Genomic DNA, 15441 nt, shown 5'->3' with positions numbered 1-15441 from the left:
CCTTGACTCCATCATCCTTCCTACCTTTCTGATTACTTCCTTTCATTAGCCCTTGGGTCCAGCTGTACTCGGTCAGATGTATCATTTGAGCAGAGCTCAGACAAGAAAAGAGGGTCTGGACCGCAACCCTGCAGAGATGGAGAGTGGAGGGAAGAGGGGGAAGTGCAGTTAGCAGGAGGGTGCGTCTCCGCCTCCAGGGAAAAACCGAAGAACAGCCCCTAAGATTAGTCCTGGATCAGCAGCCCTTACAGTATTCTAATTCAGATCCTGTCTCCTCCTGTGCAGCAATACAAACAGAAATCTTCTCCCCACATAAGGCCAGAATTCCGCCTTACAAGCTTTCTTATTTCCCCTGTTTCTTAACTGTTGTGTAATGATGGATCCTTTATTGGGAAGCTGGTCAAATCCGAGTAGGGGCTGAGGGGGCGGCCATGTGTGGACTGTCTCATGGCCCCCGTGGGTGGCAGTCAGCTATATAGCCGATAGTATCGCGGGAACAGGATGGCACCGCCCTGCTGTCTTCCAACGTGCTGCAGTGTCCTTGTACTGTCTCGCCCCCATCCCTACGCTGAAGCCTTTTAAACAAGCCAGCTCAGTAAGGAGCAGATGTACATGAAGGAGTCAGGGAGCCATTCATTCTGGAAGGACAGATAACCTGGGGAAAGGCAGTGGGAGTGAGGTGGGTGAGGCTCCCCTCGGGGAACCACTGAGAGCTGCTTACTCGCAAGGAACCACTGAGAGCTGACGGCGTAGGTGGGGAGGGGGAGGGCAGAGAGGACGTTAAGGGTCCCTTGGTTTGGTGGGAGAGGAGGGATTTGACGGGAGCCCCTGAATGCAAATTGAGTCTGTATTTGGTAGAAGAGGCAATGGGGAGACGAGGGCAGATCTTGGCTAGGAAAGAGACATGATAAAAATAGCGCTAATGATCCCATCATCTGCGTGTGGGAGGATGAGCGCTCAGGGGAAACGGAGGCGAGGTGCGAGGCCAGGGTTCCACACCGGGGATCAGTGTGCATGGTGACATTTACGGAAGCTGGATGGAGTTGAGGTCTGCGTGAGCGACCCCTCAACTTGTAGACGGGCTTTGTCTCTTGGAGGAAGGTGCTGGGAGCTCTGGCTCTGTTCCCCGTGCAGGGACTGGTGGCTTTGGAGATCGGCTGCCACCAAATGTCGCTGGATCTGGGCCCACCCCATGCAGCCCACAGAGTGCAGGTCTCCTTGTCCTCAGGTGTCCAGGACTTTCCATTGGCAGTGACTGCCCAGGGGGCCTCAGGGAGGACGGAAATGGGAAGCAGGCTGCGAAGAAGCTTTGGCCCAGGCAAACCAAACCCCTCCTTCGCAGGGCAAAGCAGAGAGGTGAAGAGCCTTTAACCTCACCATTTTGCAAGCATCCGTATCACACAACAAATGAGGGAGACGGGACACATTTGCGCAATAACTCGAGGCAGAGTCTCCATGGCAACAATTACCCAAAAATCCACCGCTGACAGTTGCAACAGCGGGAGCTAGCCAAGAAGACTCTGGGGGTGGGAGGCATGCGTGGGGCTCAGAGGACGGCTTCCTTTTATTCTTAAACTGAAGGAAGTGCTGACGGCAGGCACCGAGGCATCTCAGAGCCTAAGCCAAGAACAATTGGAAGCTGAAGCTGGAAGGAGCCTCCAAGATGAGCCACTCTGAGGCCTGAACCACCCCAGGAGGATGTGCTGGCTCCGGGGTGGCGACTGGGCCACCAGGGCATTGCCCTTCCCCCACTCACTCCTGGGGGACAGGAGTTCTCCCCGCCTCCAGTGGTCTTGGGATGGGGACATGGGAGGGACCCAACTTTCTAGGAAGCCAAAGGCTCTGGGGAGTTTGAGTTTGCCTCAAGACTGAGTCCAGTCCTTAAAAACCTCACGCTTGATACGGGTTGGGAGAACCCAGCTCTAGCCACTCAGCCAGACCCCCACCCCGACTTGCTGTATGGCCCTTCAGCTCCCCAGACAGTGAAATGTGCCGCCGACTTTGAAGAGCTGTTCCGAGGCTGTGTAGGTAGCGTGACACGGGAACTGCTTTACCGAAGTAAAGCCCAATGCAAAGATAAGACAGGTCTGTAGGGCCGTGCAGGGCAGCCTGGCACAATTAGCTGTGGCACTCAAGGCTCTCCTCCTCAGGCAGAGACAGGTCCCAGGACAAGTGAGTCAGTGTCAAGAATGCAAGGAGGGACCTAGAGTGTGGCCGGAGAGGGATACGAGGAGGATGGTGGGAAGGTGGGGCAGTGACTTAGCAGAAGCATCGTCTGCTTCCTACCAGTAGACAGATGGACAGACTGAATGACAGAGGAAACTCAGAGGAAGACAGCAGAGCATACAACCTCCAATGTTTACATTTTTCAATTTTTAATCAATTAAAAAAAATTTTTTTAAAGAAGTTTGGCTCAAAGGGAACAGTATTCTCTCTTTTTAGAAAAAGCCGAATCCACCCCCCCCCACCCCCACCTCTTTTCTACATTTCTTTCCCCGTGCTCCAGAGTCGTTGACTATTTTTCAGCCTCTGTAGCTCAGGCTGCATGAAAAACTCTAGAGAAAGGAGAGGTTTTTCATCATCTCCTTTAGAAAAGAGGCAATTTGTCTATCTTTAGAACAAATGGAAAGACTCTGCTGGGTCTCACCTGCATTTGGAAGTGAAACTTTGTGACCAACTCCTGTGCGTGGCAAACCCCTTCCGGTGAGTTTGGTGAGAAGGGATTAAGCTAGAGCATCTCGAGCACTTTTCCTGTTCCAGCCTCCCCCCTGTGCCATCCCACCCTCCACCCCAAACCTTTTCCCTTCCCTTTTTCTCCCCCTAACCATGGAAAGTCCTCCCAGCCCTGGATGTCCTCAGAAGCCATTGTTTTCCACTCTCCCTTCTGAACTGAGCAGGGAAGAGAGAGATACAGGAGTGAGGCCACATCAAGAAGACTGGCTGCGTCCTCAGGCAGGAGCCCCCAGGGCAGGATGCAGAGGGATCGCTATGGTCCAGGCTTCGGAAGAGTCCAGAAGCTCAGCTGGGTCAGGACACTCGAAAGAGGCCAGCCTCTTAGGACTGACCAAACTCAGTGATGAACCACCAGAAAGCCGCTTCCTAAATTCGGAACGGAAGGAATGAAGGATGTCTGTTCAGTCACTTAGGCTACACATGCTCACTGTTCTGGGGACACATGGCCGGGTGTCAGGAGACTGACGAAGCCAACACGGAGATGGGAAGATCACTTGAAGGACAGAAACCAGAGCAAGGAGGCCGCAGTCCTGAGGGCTGCAGTATGCAGTCACCTCCTCAGTGGCCCAGAAAGCTTGGCTCTCCCTTTCATTCATTCCTTCACTCATTCAGCAGATATTTGTGGCATATCTACTATGCAGGTCCTACCTAGGGACGGCGGACACAGTAGCGGGAGGGAAAAAGGCAGGTGTGGAACTGTGCGTGGGACACTGTTAAAAGAATGCAGAGACAAGCCACGGATTGGGAGGAAATATTTGCAAATCACGTATCTGCCAAAGGACTATAACTATCGTATGTAATGGATTCTCAAAACTCAGCAATGAGAAAACAACCCCACTTAAAAAATGAGCAGGGGCACTTGGATGGCTCAATTGAGTGTCCCACTCCAGCTCAGGTCACGATCTCACGGTTCATGAGTTCGAGCCCCACATCGGGCTCGCCGCTGCCAGTGCAGAGTCTGCTTCAAATCCTCTGTCCTTCTCTCTCTCTCTCTCTGACCCTCCCCTACTCATGCTCAGTCTCTCAAATAGGAATAAACATTTATTTTTTAAAAATGAGCAAAAGACACTTCACCAGGGAAGAGATACAGATGGTAAAGAAACTCCTGAAAAGCTGTTCAACATCATCATTCACTAGGAAATACAAATTGAACCCACAATGAGATACCATTACCCACGTGGAAAGGCACACATACAAATGACACACACACACACACACACACACACACCTGACAATACCAACTACTAGTGAGGGTATGGAGTCACTAGAACACCCATACATTGCTGACAGGAATGCAAAACGTAATCGCTGCCGTGGAAAACAGTTCGGCAGTATTTTTATAGAGCTAATCATACACTTTCCGTGTGACTCAACAAAGCTCCTCCAAGGTATTTTCCAAAGAGAAATTAAGACTCTTGTTTGCACGTACACACAAAAACCGTGTGTGAATATTCATGTTGGCTTTATTCGTAGTCACCAAAAACTGATTCAGCCCATATGTCCTTCAGCCGAAGACAGACGAAAATAAAAATTAAATGAAAAAAAAAGAACGGTGATACATCCATATGACGGAATGCCGCTCAGCAACAAAAAGGAATGAACGGTCGACACTTGCAGCAACCTGGATGTATTAGGCTAAGTGCAAGGAGCCAGACTGAAAAGGCTACATGTTGTATGATCCCACTTATCTGATATTCTGGAAAAGAAAAACCACAGGGACGAAGAACAAATCAGTACTTGTCACAGGCTAAGGGAAGGAAGGGGATTTGACTACAGAGTGGGAGCATGAAGAAGCTTGTTTGGTAGAACTGTATCTTGATTATGTTGCTGATTACACAACCCTGAACATTTGTTCAAGACTCATACTACTGTCCATATCCCCCCCCCCCAAAAAAAGTGAATTGTACTGAATGTAAATTTAAAAATAAAACATACAGGGGCACCTGGGTGGCTCAGTTGGGTTGAGCCTCGGATTCTTGATCTCAGCTCAGGTCTTGATCTCAGGGTCGTGAGTTCAAGCCCTGCACTGGGCTCCATGCTGGGCATGAAGTCTGCCTAAAAATAAATTACTTAAAATAAATTTAAAAACTAAATAAAAATTTAAATAATAATAATAAATAAGTAAATATATTTATAGGGGCTCCTGGGTGGCTCAGTCAGTTAAGCGTCTGACTCTTGACTTTGGCTCAGGTAATGATCTCATGGTTCGTGAGTTCAAGCCCCACGTCAGGCTGTGTGCTGTCAGCACAGAGCCTGCTTGGGATTCTCTCTCTTCCTCTGTCTCTCCCTCTGTCCCTCCTTCTGTCCCCTCCTCTGTCTCTCTCTCCCCTCCTCCCCTGCTGGCTCGCTCTCTCTCTCTCTCTCTCTCTCTCTAATAAATGAATTTTAAAAACATGAAAATATACCAGTAAAAATATTCTATTTTTAAAATCCAGCTGTATTGTATGTGCCTCACATATCGACAGGGAAAACTTGCAAGGAAAAGGTTTTCAAAAAGATACACGAAGAAAATATTAACCAAAATAAAGCTGGTATAGAAATATTAATACCCACAAAAGGTACAGCTTCCATTTAATACTTAGTATGCAGAGTCCTGTCCGAGGCCTCTGGGGGGATATGGGAGAAAAAAACTTGATACCCATTCCAGGGGACTATAGTTCGGGAGGTGTCCACATGACTCTAAATTATATGGGCAACAAATAATTTTTAGTAATTCTGTGCAAACCCAGAAAGAAGTGGTACTTCTAAAGAAGAGACAAGGGAGTGAAGAATACTTGGAATTCTGATTGTAAAAATCATTTATTGATCAATGTAGCCATTTGTTTCCAAAGACACCTGCCAGTGAACCATGCCTCCAGTATTCATGGCCTTGCATAGTCTGTCCTCCCACAATGCATCTGGACTGGCTCTGTGAGTCATATTAATAAATATGATGTGGCAGAGAAGAAAATACCCCAATTCTGAGCCTAAGCCTTATGAAGGCTTGGCAACTGTGCTTCTGAGCTTTGGGGACAAAAGCTGGGCACTAGACAGATGACCTCTAGATGGCTGCAGTTCTTGATGACAGAAGATCTGCCCAGCTGGCCGACAGTCTCCCAGTCAACCCACAGAACCATGAAGACATAATAAAGTGGTTATTGTTTCAAAGCTCAAATTTTTGGAGCTAGTTAGTTATAGATAGATAACCAAAACAATCACTTCTGAGGTGTGCCAGACATCGTGTTTGCTAATCATTTTCATAAATGATGTTATTTAATCCGTTCAACAAATACTTAGAGATATGTGTCATTAACCCCCATTTTACAAATGAAGAAACTGAAGTTTGGAAAGAATGTCTTACAACTAAGAATGAGCAGAAGCAGGGCTTGAATCCAGGGCCCTTCTTGATGTGGACTCGACATTCCCAACCATCACATTACATGGCCAAGTGGGGAAGTCGAAGGCTGAAAAACACAAAACATTTTGGAGTGAATCACGATGTCTCCCCTAGTGTGAGCTCTTTATTTATTTATTTATTTATTTATTTACTTATTTATTTACTTACTTAATTATTAAAAAAAAAATTTAATGTTTATTTTTGAGAGAGACAGAGACAGAATGCAAGTGGGTTAGGGGCAGAGAGAGAGAGAGGGAGACACAGAATCTGAAGCAGGCTCCAGACTCTGAGCTGTCAGCACAGAGTCCAACGCGGGGCTCAAACCCACGAGCTGTGAGATCATGACCTGAGCCAAAGTTGGACGCTCAACCGACTGAGCCACCCAGGTGCCCCTAGTGTGAGCTCCTTTTAAGCTTTCCCCTCATTGTCTTTTTCATCCTGGACTACTGAGAAGTGACGAAGATTCTGGAAAGATGATCAATAAGTAGGCGGATGGTATAAATTGGAGATTTTATTATAGTTTTGACACATTTCATAACAAGGACTAATCATCATCCTCGGCGTTCAGTTGTCATTTGAGAAAATGTAAACGCCACATCTGCTCACTGCCTGCCTTTTCTTCCAGACAAAAGAACACATGTTCCTAACAAGGGAGTGTATTTTCTTCCTCACCCTCAGTCACCACTAGAGAAGCCTGAGCTTTGAGACAGGTGAGGAATGACCTCTTCTTTATAGGCTCTCCTCTCCCCCACAGCCCAGGCAAGCTTCCAGAACCACTCTGGGCCCTCCAGGTTTTAGAGATCATCTTGGTCCCCACCTCAGGTTCATAGATGAGAAAACAAAGGTCCAAACAAGGAGGTGTGGCTTCATCAAAAATATACTGAGAGCTGGCTGTGGCAGGGTCAGGCTGGGACCACATCTCCAGGTTCCTTTTCCAGTGCTCTCTGAAGCCCAAGACCCTCTGGAGTCTCCTCTCTAGCTGCAAGCAAGCCCTAGACTCCTGATGGAGGTGACCTGAGTCTAGAAGTCTGGAAGAGTGCTGAGAACAGCCAGCTCTTTTGAGCCCAAGACCTCAGCAGCCAAATGTTCAGCACCATAGACAGCTCCACCAGGCTATTTACTTGGGAAGCTCTTTGCCCTATGAGGAAGTGTCAAGGGAGAGAAAGAGAAAATTATTGGAATGATTTTGGAGAGAATCTAGTCCACCTCCCTCACTTCGCACGGGAGGAAACCCAGGAAATGATTAGTCCAAGATCACACGGCAAGTCAGTACGAAGCTAGAGAGGAGGCCCAGTAGCCCATCTCACACCTCTTCAGGGCCCACATGACTTACTAGTGGCACAGCCAGAGCTTGAATCAAGGTCTCCAAAATCTACATCTCTTGTCTTTGGGGATGGCAAGGAACGAAAAGAAAAAAAGAAGTAAAAAGAAACTGAAAGAGCACCCGGCCCTGATGGGAAGGCCTGTGATTTGGCCTCTAACTTCAAGTCCTGGACAGGAGCTTCCTACTTCCCTAAGGTGATGTGGCCTTTTAGAAACAATCTAGTTACCACGGCAACCTCATCCCAGGTTTCATCTCCATGGCAATTCACTTTTTTCACCCGTCTGGTAAGTCCACATGTGATTGCCCATATGTACATTGCAGAAAAATTAATATATGATCACATTTTTAGAAGTGCAATATCTCATTATCCCAGGCTGCAATCAGGAACATAAGGCAGGATCCAGGGTAGACAGAGTCTGTGGCATCAAAGACCCAGAGCAGTCTTTGGGGGCCTCTCAGCCTTCTCACTACCATCGCGAACCTTTCCTCATCTTTCCAGATCAGCACACCTTAAGCTCGCCCTGGGTATAAAAAAGTTCTCCCTTTCCGTATCCTCCCTGGTGTCCTGCCCATGACACAACCTCAGAGTGGCCTGGGACAGGAAGGAGGCTGATCCTTCTGACCGCAACCTCTGCGGGACCCAGGAAGGCCTCCTCCTGCTTGCTTTGGCCCTGCATCTCAGTTGAGGGCATCCCTGTTTCCGCCTTTTGTGACAGACCACGTTGCATGCCTGAACTGCGGACTGTGGGCACCTTCTTCAATACGACCTAATCGGCCAACTACTGTTTAGGAAGTCGCCATCATTTCTAGTCCACTGAGGGCACCCTTCTTATTTTCCAGCAACGCTATGGATTTTCTTTACTGTCAGTCCTGATGTTCGTAATGATGTAGAGCCGGCTGGAGTATTCTGTCTACCATTTCGACCTAACCCTCTCCTTCTCTCTCTACTTTATTTTTTATAATAACAGTGTTCGCCGTATGGCCTGTCAAATGATGGTGCTGGGTTGTTTCTCTCGCCCTCATCTTCTTCATCATCCGTAATAGTCCCTTTCATGCACGGGGCGTTGCCCTCACATGTGCAGCGGAGAAAAGGGAGAAGTGCTCACAAAAATATTCCTGCAACATCCCAAACAACAAAACAGAAAATCAAGGCATGCTCTCATTTCCAAAGCTCAATGAAAATTATGAAATGTACCAGTTATTCACCTTCCAAATACCTTTTGAGCTCAGATAGACCTGAATCTGATTCTACCAATGGTTAGCTGTGGTCTTAAATGAGTGATCTAAGCAATCTGAGCCTTGCTTTCTCAAAGATGACAGCAATATCTGCCCTGCAGAGATTATTAGATATGGGCTATAGAAAAATCAGAAGGGATTATGAGATAAAATAGGAAAACTGCTTCACACCATTTCTGGCATGTGAAAGATCTTCTCTAAATGGCAAGTATGCTTATTAGCACCTAAAAGGGGAATCATTCCCGTGAAAATTTTATTTGTCTCTGACTAAGGAGAACGCCCACCCTTCTCCTCGCGTTTGATTTGATCACATATCCTTGGTTCCTATGATGAGTGCGGCCCCTTGAAAGCAGGGGGCTGTGTCCTCAGCTCAACAAAGGTTTGTGATATTCCTAAACTAAATAAGGCACCATGGCGAGTGCTGTAGAAAATACATACACAGGGAAAAAAGCTCTGGTCCTCAGGGACAATGCAGTGAAGGAGACAGACATGAACACCAGAGTCCATAACGCAAGGCAGAGAGAGGCCCATGCCATCCACCTTGGCAGTGTGCCTGGTGGTCAGGAGTGGGAGCTCAGAAACCAGTCTGCCTGAATTCGGGATCCCAGCTCCACTTACTGGTGGTACAACCTCAGACTAGTCTCTTACCCTGAGGCTGGGCCTCAGTTTCCTCAAATGTAAAATGAGGATGCTACTAGAAGCCACCTCTTAGGACAGTTAATATATGAACAGAACACATAGAAGGGCTCAGTAAACATTACTGTTATGTAGATATACGAAGATATGTGATAGAAGCGATCAAAATTCTGTTTCATGGATGAGGCTGCACTTGAGCTTGACCTTTTGGAGAATGAGCAGTTATAAGAGACAACGGAGGGGAAGAAAAGCTTTTGAGGGAAGCAGAGCACCGGGAGCCGCGGAGTGTGAACTCCGTAGCATCTTCAGAGTGGAGACTGGGGGCCAGATCACCGGAGCCGAGAGAGAAATGCCGTGAAAGGGGCTGGCACAGAGGTTTAGGACAGCCCTTGCGAGGTCAACCAGCACCAGCATGATACTCGCAACCAGTTATCCAACACCTCCCGTGGGCAGAGCACCGCGCCCAGCTCAGCCATCGTTGTCTCCTGGAATTTTCTCAACAAACACAGGAAGCAGGCTTTATGATCCCAATTTGACAGATGAACAGTGTGACTCAGAACACTTCATTAACTTGCTGCTGGTTCTGTAAAGCCTAAACTCATTCCCCTCCCTTCGCCTGCTCCCCGACACCAGCGCCCCTGCACGGATGGTCACACGGGTCTTCAGGACACAGGTGGCAAGCAGGGACTACATAAGACCGAAACACCAAGGGCTTTCTCTTGGGATCAGCGCCACCTGACGGGTCACTGAACAAGGAAGAGCCTCCTGATTCTGAAGCCTGTTTCCACCCGCAGATGTTCTGCTGCTGTTGGTCTGGGGGGTGCGATATGAGCAGCAGGGCTTTGAAAGCTCAGCCGGGTAATTCTCACGAGCTGTCAAGTTGGAAATCATGGGTCCAAGGGGAGGGCTTGCACCAAAAGCATTGCTGCTGACGCCTGGCCCTTGCTGTGGCTCTCCAGACCTGCTCCAATGGCTCTGTACTGGGCCTCTCCTGCAGCAGGGAGCGGGGCCATGGTGCAGGCCTCCACGGCTGGGCCTCCCTTCAGCCCTCCACTGCTCTGGGTCCCTCTTCCTGTCCCAAGTCTTTCCTCCTCATTGCCCTTCCCAGGTCCCCAGAGCCTTCTTATGGCCCAAACTTCCCCTTCCCCATGAGGGACCAATCTGGCTGCCCTCCTGGAAAGGACTCAAGACCCCCAAATTGATCCCATTTCCCTCCTTGATCCTGGCCAGAGCACCACCCTCATTTTCCCCTCTGTGGGGCCCACACAGAGCAAGGCAGGGAGACTGGCTGGTTTCAGCAGGAGGGACTGATGGCATTTCTTTCCCTCCCTCTCCCGTTCCACAGTAGGGGTGAAGCTTTGGGAAGCAGAGAGAGGGGTAGAGCCCAGGGCCCGGTTTTGAGGAAAGGTCGCCCTTCCAGGGAGGCCTGGGCCTGGTGTGGTGGAAACCAGACAGCAGAGTCCACGTGGGGAGGGGAGGAAGCCCCCTCGAGGCTGGTAACTGCTTTTTCTTCGAAGCCCAGCCATAATCACCCTCAATGTTGTTACGGTAACAGGACCTGGAACAGGAAAGGAACCCCAGCAAGAAGGTGAGGGTTGCAGGTAAGATCCCCGGAAGCCTTGCTGAACTTCACCTTTGGAGCGCATGTCTGTCAGCCTGGCCCAGCTCAGCAGGAAACCAGCAGTTTGCACAGCATGACCCGCAGTGATGGAGGCTGTCCCCTGCCTGGGTGGCTGTGGCGTCAACATCCGGGTCCCATGTCCTGGGCTTTCTGCCCAAGCTTTCCCCTGCCAGACAGGCCCCAGGAGAAACGCAGGTTCACAGCCAGCCTGCAAGCTCCCATCAGAACCCTGTACCCCCAAATAGATTTCGTCTAAATAGATTTGCTGGTACCCGCCCCCCCAAAATAGAGGTCATCATCAGTAAAAGGTAAAGTGGGAACAATGCTAGAATAATGCTGCCCCAAAGGGTTGGTATGAGGATGAATTTAGATAATGCCCTTAAAGTGAGTAGCATAAATAAATAAATAAATAAATAAATAAATAAATGTAGGTTACCATCGTCGTAATCTGGTTTGTGGAATACAGCGCCCTTTTGGGTGCAAAGGAAGATTCAAGGCTCTGGTGTCCGAGGGTGTCTCTGCGTCAGAAGCTGTCCATTGGCCTGCCCGGCTGGGCCAGCCTAGGTGTGGATAGCTCCAGGGGTACCAGTCCCCCGGTGATGTGGTCTTTGACTCCTCCATGATGGTAGGACACACATAAAGCCAGACGATCGTCTTATAGGAGCTGGTTTCCTGACTCTTGCTTATTTTTTTTTTTCCTCAGCATTCCAGAGTGTTCCCCATGGATTAAACTCTCCATTTCTACGCACTGGAGTTACAGATTCCTCTGAGTTTGGAGGCATATGGCGGCAAGAGTAAGCAGGTGCTTCCTCAGGGCACTTCCCCAGTGGCCATGCCAGAGGCCTAGATGCTTGCCTGTTCTCTGGAGTTCAGGGATCTGGACATCCCGCATATCCCTCGTGACCTTGAGTAACAAGAGAGAATCATGAGCTGCACTCAAGGGATGCTATTCAGAAATCCTTCTAAAGTCCTTTGTATAAAATGTGTGTGTGCACGTGCACACATACCTTTTGCCCCAAATTGGAATGCTGGACGTGGGCTATTTTTGTGGGTACCCACAACCATCACGCTTCCTTCTTTCCCTCTGAAACCCCCCTTAATGCTCAAGGCTGCTCTTGGTCTGCTGCTGAGTCGGGGTCTGGGGAGGTTCAGGGAGGGTGACTCCCGGCAGCCAGCCGAGCACGGCTGTGCCAAGTGGGCTCCAACAAACAAGTGGGAAAGTGAGTAGCTGTTGTGATGTGAGCCCTCCCTCCTGTCCTCCATTCCAGGGGCCATCTTGCTAGTGAGAGCACCCGACCCCAGAAATTGCATCCCTTGGGACACCCGGCGGGGGCAGGGGGGCTCAGTCTGGTTGAACATCCAACTCTGGATTTCCACTCAGGTCACGATCCCAGGGTCATGGGATCAAGCCCCGCGTTGAGCTCTGTGCTGAGCATGGAGCCTACTTAAGATTCTTGGGGCGCCTGGGTGGCTCAGTCGGTTAGGCGTCTGACTTCAGCTCAGGTCACGATCTCGCGGTCTGTGAGTTCGAGCCCCGCGTCGGGCTCTGGGCTGATGGCTCAGAGCCTGGAGCCTGCTTCCGATTCTGTGTCTCCCTCTCTCTCTGCCCCTCCCCCGTTCATGCTCTGTCTCTCTCTGTCTCAAAAATAAATAAACATTAAAAAAAAAAAAGGAAAAAAAAAGATTCTCTCTCTCTCTGGGCTGGCATGTCACCTCCCCCACCCTTTAGGTACAGGTGTGACCTTGAGCCCCTTGCCTAACCTCCTTGGGCCTCAGATTCACCACCAGTGAAAGGTAAAGTAGGGATAATGCTAATATCTGCCTCAAAGGATTGTTATGAGGACAAAATTGAATAATGCCCAGTTTTAGCCCTTCCCCAGATCAGACACTTGCAGACAGTGGAGCCACGCACTCGCCCTTGGCCGATGAGTGGCATCTTTCTAGCCCGTTAACACCGCTTTACTCTAATTCTGCATCTCCAAGAGGTGCCTGGGTTCTGGGCAACGGGGTATCTCATAATGGGGGACTGAAAATTCCCTGAATACAGCTGCATATGGAGGTCATTTTCTGCATTTTAAATGTCCTGGGTCCTCCGCGCCACAAAGCCCTCTCCCACCCTTGCATCCCCCCCCCCCCCCCGGCAGCAAGGGCATTTCTTCCCACTACTCCTGCTCCACACTACAAGGACGGTGTCCAAGCAAGCCCTTAGATGGGGCTTTGGCCTTGTAATTTACCTAGATCTAGCGCCCCACCAACCCCCCGATTAACTTTTTATTCACTGTTCTGATATATTAATTTTGCTTTTCTTCCCTTTTGCAGGTAAGTCACTGATTTTTCTTTTTTTTTCCCCTCACGGAATAGATTCCAATTTCCCAAAGATTTCAATAATCTCCCCAGCTGTCTGGCCACCCCGCAGGACCTGCCCATTCCCCTCCGGGACTACGGCCTCCTGGCCTCCTCCAAGTGGGGTCTCAAGAGCCCCCCACTTACCCCCCACGGCTCCGCAGTCAGGCGACCAACCCGCCTGTGAGGTACACAGCGCACCCACCCCGCCCCAGCCAACACACCTTACACTTACACACACACTCCGTGAAGAGTTGCGAATGGGAAGCCGCCGGAAGCCCGACGGCAGCAGGTTTATTACCACGGTTCTTTTCAAATGCAAAATCCGGCCCACGAGCTCAGGGATTCGGATTCCTCAACTTGCCCCACCCCGCAACTCACCCGCACGCGGACGCGTCTACGTACGCACAAAACTCCCCCGCACGTGACCTCAGCCCCACGCAGCCTCCCACGACCTCTCCCACCCCGCCACGCTGAGGCGCACACTGGACCGAGCCGGGTGTGGAAGTCCCTTCTCGCGCCGCCGCCTCGAGTCTCACGGTGTCCCCGGGCCAGGGCGCCCCGAGGCCCGTCGCTGTTCCTCGCGCGGCCCGCCGGGCGGCGGCGGCAGAGCCCGGGAGGGGCACGAGGGTCCCGGTCTCCCTTCTCGTCCGCTTGCGACCGGGCTGGCGGGGACGGGCCGAGGCGGCCTCAGTACAGCCCCAGGATGGCGGCGCCCACGTCCTTGGAGGGCCGGCGCTCCTCCACCAGAAAGTTGATCATACTCTCCGACTTGATGAGCAGGTTGCAGCCCAGGAAGAACACGCCGAAGACCACGGTGAGCGACAGCACGCAGAGCACAGCGATCTGCGCCACGCGCGACACCCACAGGCTGCGCTCGTCGGGCGTCAGCCCCGCGGGGACCCCGTCGGTGGCGGCCAGCGGCGCGCCCCCGGGGCAGCAGCCCAGCCACGTGCCCAGCCCGTGGCTGCGGTTCCCCAGGGTGGCCCCGCCGCCGCCGCCCAAGCCGCCCGCCGCCTCCAGGCCGCTGTGGTTCAGGAAGGTCGCGTTCATCGCGGCTCGGCGCCCGGGGTCTCGGCGCGCCGGCCGGGGCGCGCGGGGAGGCTGGCCGGCGCCCGCGCTCCCGGAGATGCTGGGGTCCAGCCGCGGGCGGGGAGAGGGGAAGGCGGGAGGCCGCCCGCGCGCCGGCACCCCTCGGGCCGCCTGGCCCTGGGCACCGGGCGGGAAGCGGCGGCCCGGAGGAACGAGCAACAGGCTGCGCGGGAGCTGGAGCCGGAGAGCCGAGCGCGGGTCGCGGTTGCCTGCTGCGCGGCTCGCCGGCCCCGCCGCCCCTCCCCTAGCAACGGCCCCGCCCCCTCCCGCCTCCTTCCTGCTCCCCCCCCCCCTCGCGGCGCCCCCCCCCCCCCCCCGGAGTCCTCTGGGTCCGAGAAGCGGGCAGCCCCGCCCCGGGGGCAGTGGCGGAGGGTTTCGGGCTGGGAAATCTCCCCGAGGCGCCCATTCCGGGAATCGGTGCTCGTGGCGGTTCATCTCCTCCTGAAGTCGGCCCTAAATTTCTGCTCCGCTCTTTGGCTCCCAGTAAACCTTCCTGGACATCAGAGAAGTAGCTCTCACCCCCGGCGTTGGCTGCCCTCTCCTCTCTCCCTTCTCCATTGGGGCGGTGGCGCTGGGTCCGAGCGGTCCCGCCACGCCCCTACCCGCTCCTCGCTGCTGTCCCCAGGCTGAAAGCTGTGGCTGCGGGGCGTGCTGTCTTCGTCCTTCCCACCCCACCCCCATCCTGCCCCATTTGATTTTTTGTTTTTAATTCAAAAAGAAGTTATTGAGGTCTCCCCCCCCCCCCCCCCGGTTCCTTTTGGCAAAAAACGCACCATTGCAAACTAGAAAGTATGGATTAGCAAAATGAAAAAAAATCGAAAACCTCAAAATCCTACCCCCCAGAGTGTCGACGTTACCACCTTGGTACAAAATCTGGGCTTTTTTTCTTTGCGAGTCTCCATACATTTATTCAAATAGAGATGCATTGTTTTGCCATTTAATTGTGTATCTTTTCGTAGTGATAAATATTCGTCTACAACAGTGGTTCTGAATATTCTGGAGGACTTATTATGTCGGGGTTGGGAGCCCCAGAATGTGCATTACTAATACGCTCACAGGTGATGTTCATGCTGCTTCCGG

The 15441-nt window shown here is 51.6% G+C and overlaps 1 protein-coding gene and 1 long non-coding RNA gene across 2 annotated transcripts; both read right to left on the bottom strand.

Moving 5' to 3' along the window:
• Positions 1-5509: 5509 nt before the first annotated feature.
• LOC122206668 lies at positions 5510-13628 on the bottom strand. Its single transcript, XR_006196548.1, has 3 exons — positions 13505-13628; positions 11363-11830; positions 5510-6176 (listed from the first exon to the last, which is right to left on the bottom strand). It is a non-coding gene; the product is annotated as an uncharacterized LOC122206668 (long non-coding RNA).
• Positions 13629-13752: 124 nt separating this feature from the next.
• RPRML (reprimo like) lies at positions 13753-14322 on the bottom strand. Its single transcript, XM_042917370.1, has one exon. The coding sequence runs from the start codon at positions 14320-14322 to the stop codon at positions 13960-13962; it is 363 nt and encodes a 120-aa protein (XP_042773304.1). The 3' UTR covers positions 13753-13959.
• Between the last annotated feature and the right edge of the window lie 1119 nt (positions 14323-15441).

Source organism: Panthera leo, chromosome E1 (assembly GCF_018350215.1).
Source record: "Panthera leo isolate Ple1 chromosome E1, P.leo_Ple1_pat1.1, whole genome shotgun sequence".
Taxonomy (NCBI): Eukaryota; Metazoa; Chordata; class Mammalia; order Carnivora; family Felidae; genus Panthera; species Panthera leo.
This window is presented reverse-complemented; position numbering and strand designations above follow the sequence as displayed.

Bases quoted from the DNA above. Each gene is read 5' to 3' on its own strand.
- RPRML (XM_042917370.1), bottom strand. From the start codon at position 14,322: ATGAACGCGACCTTCCTGAACCACAGCGGCCTGGAGGCGGCGGGCGGC.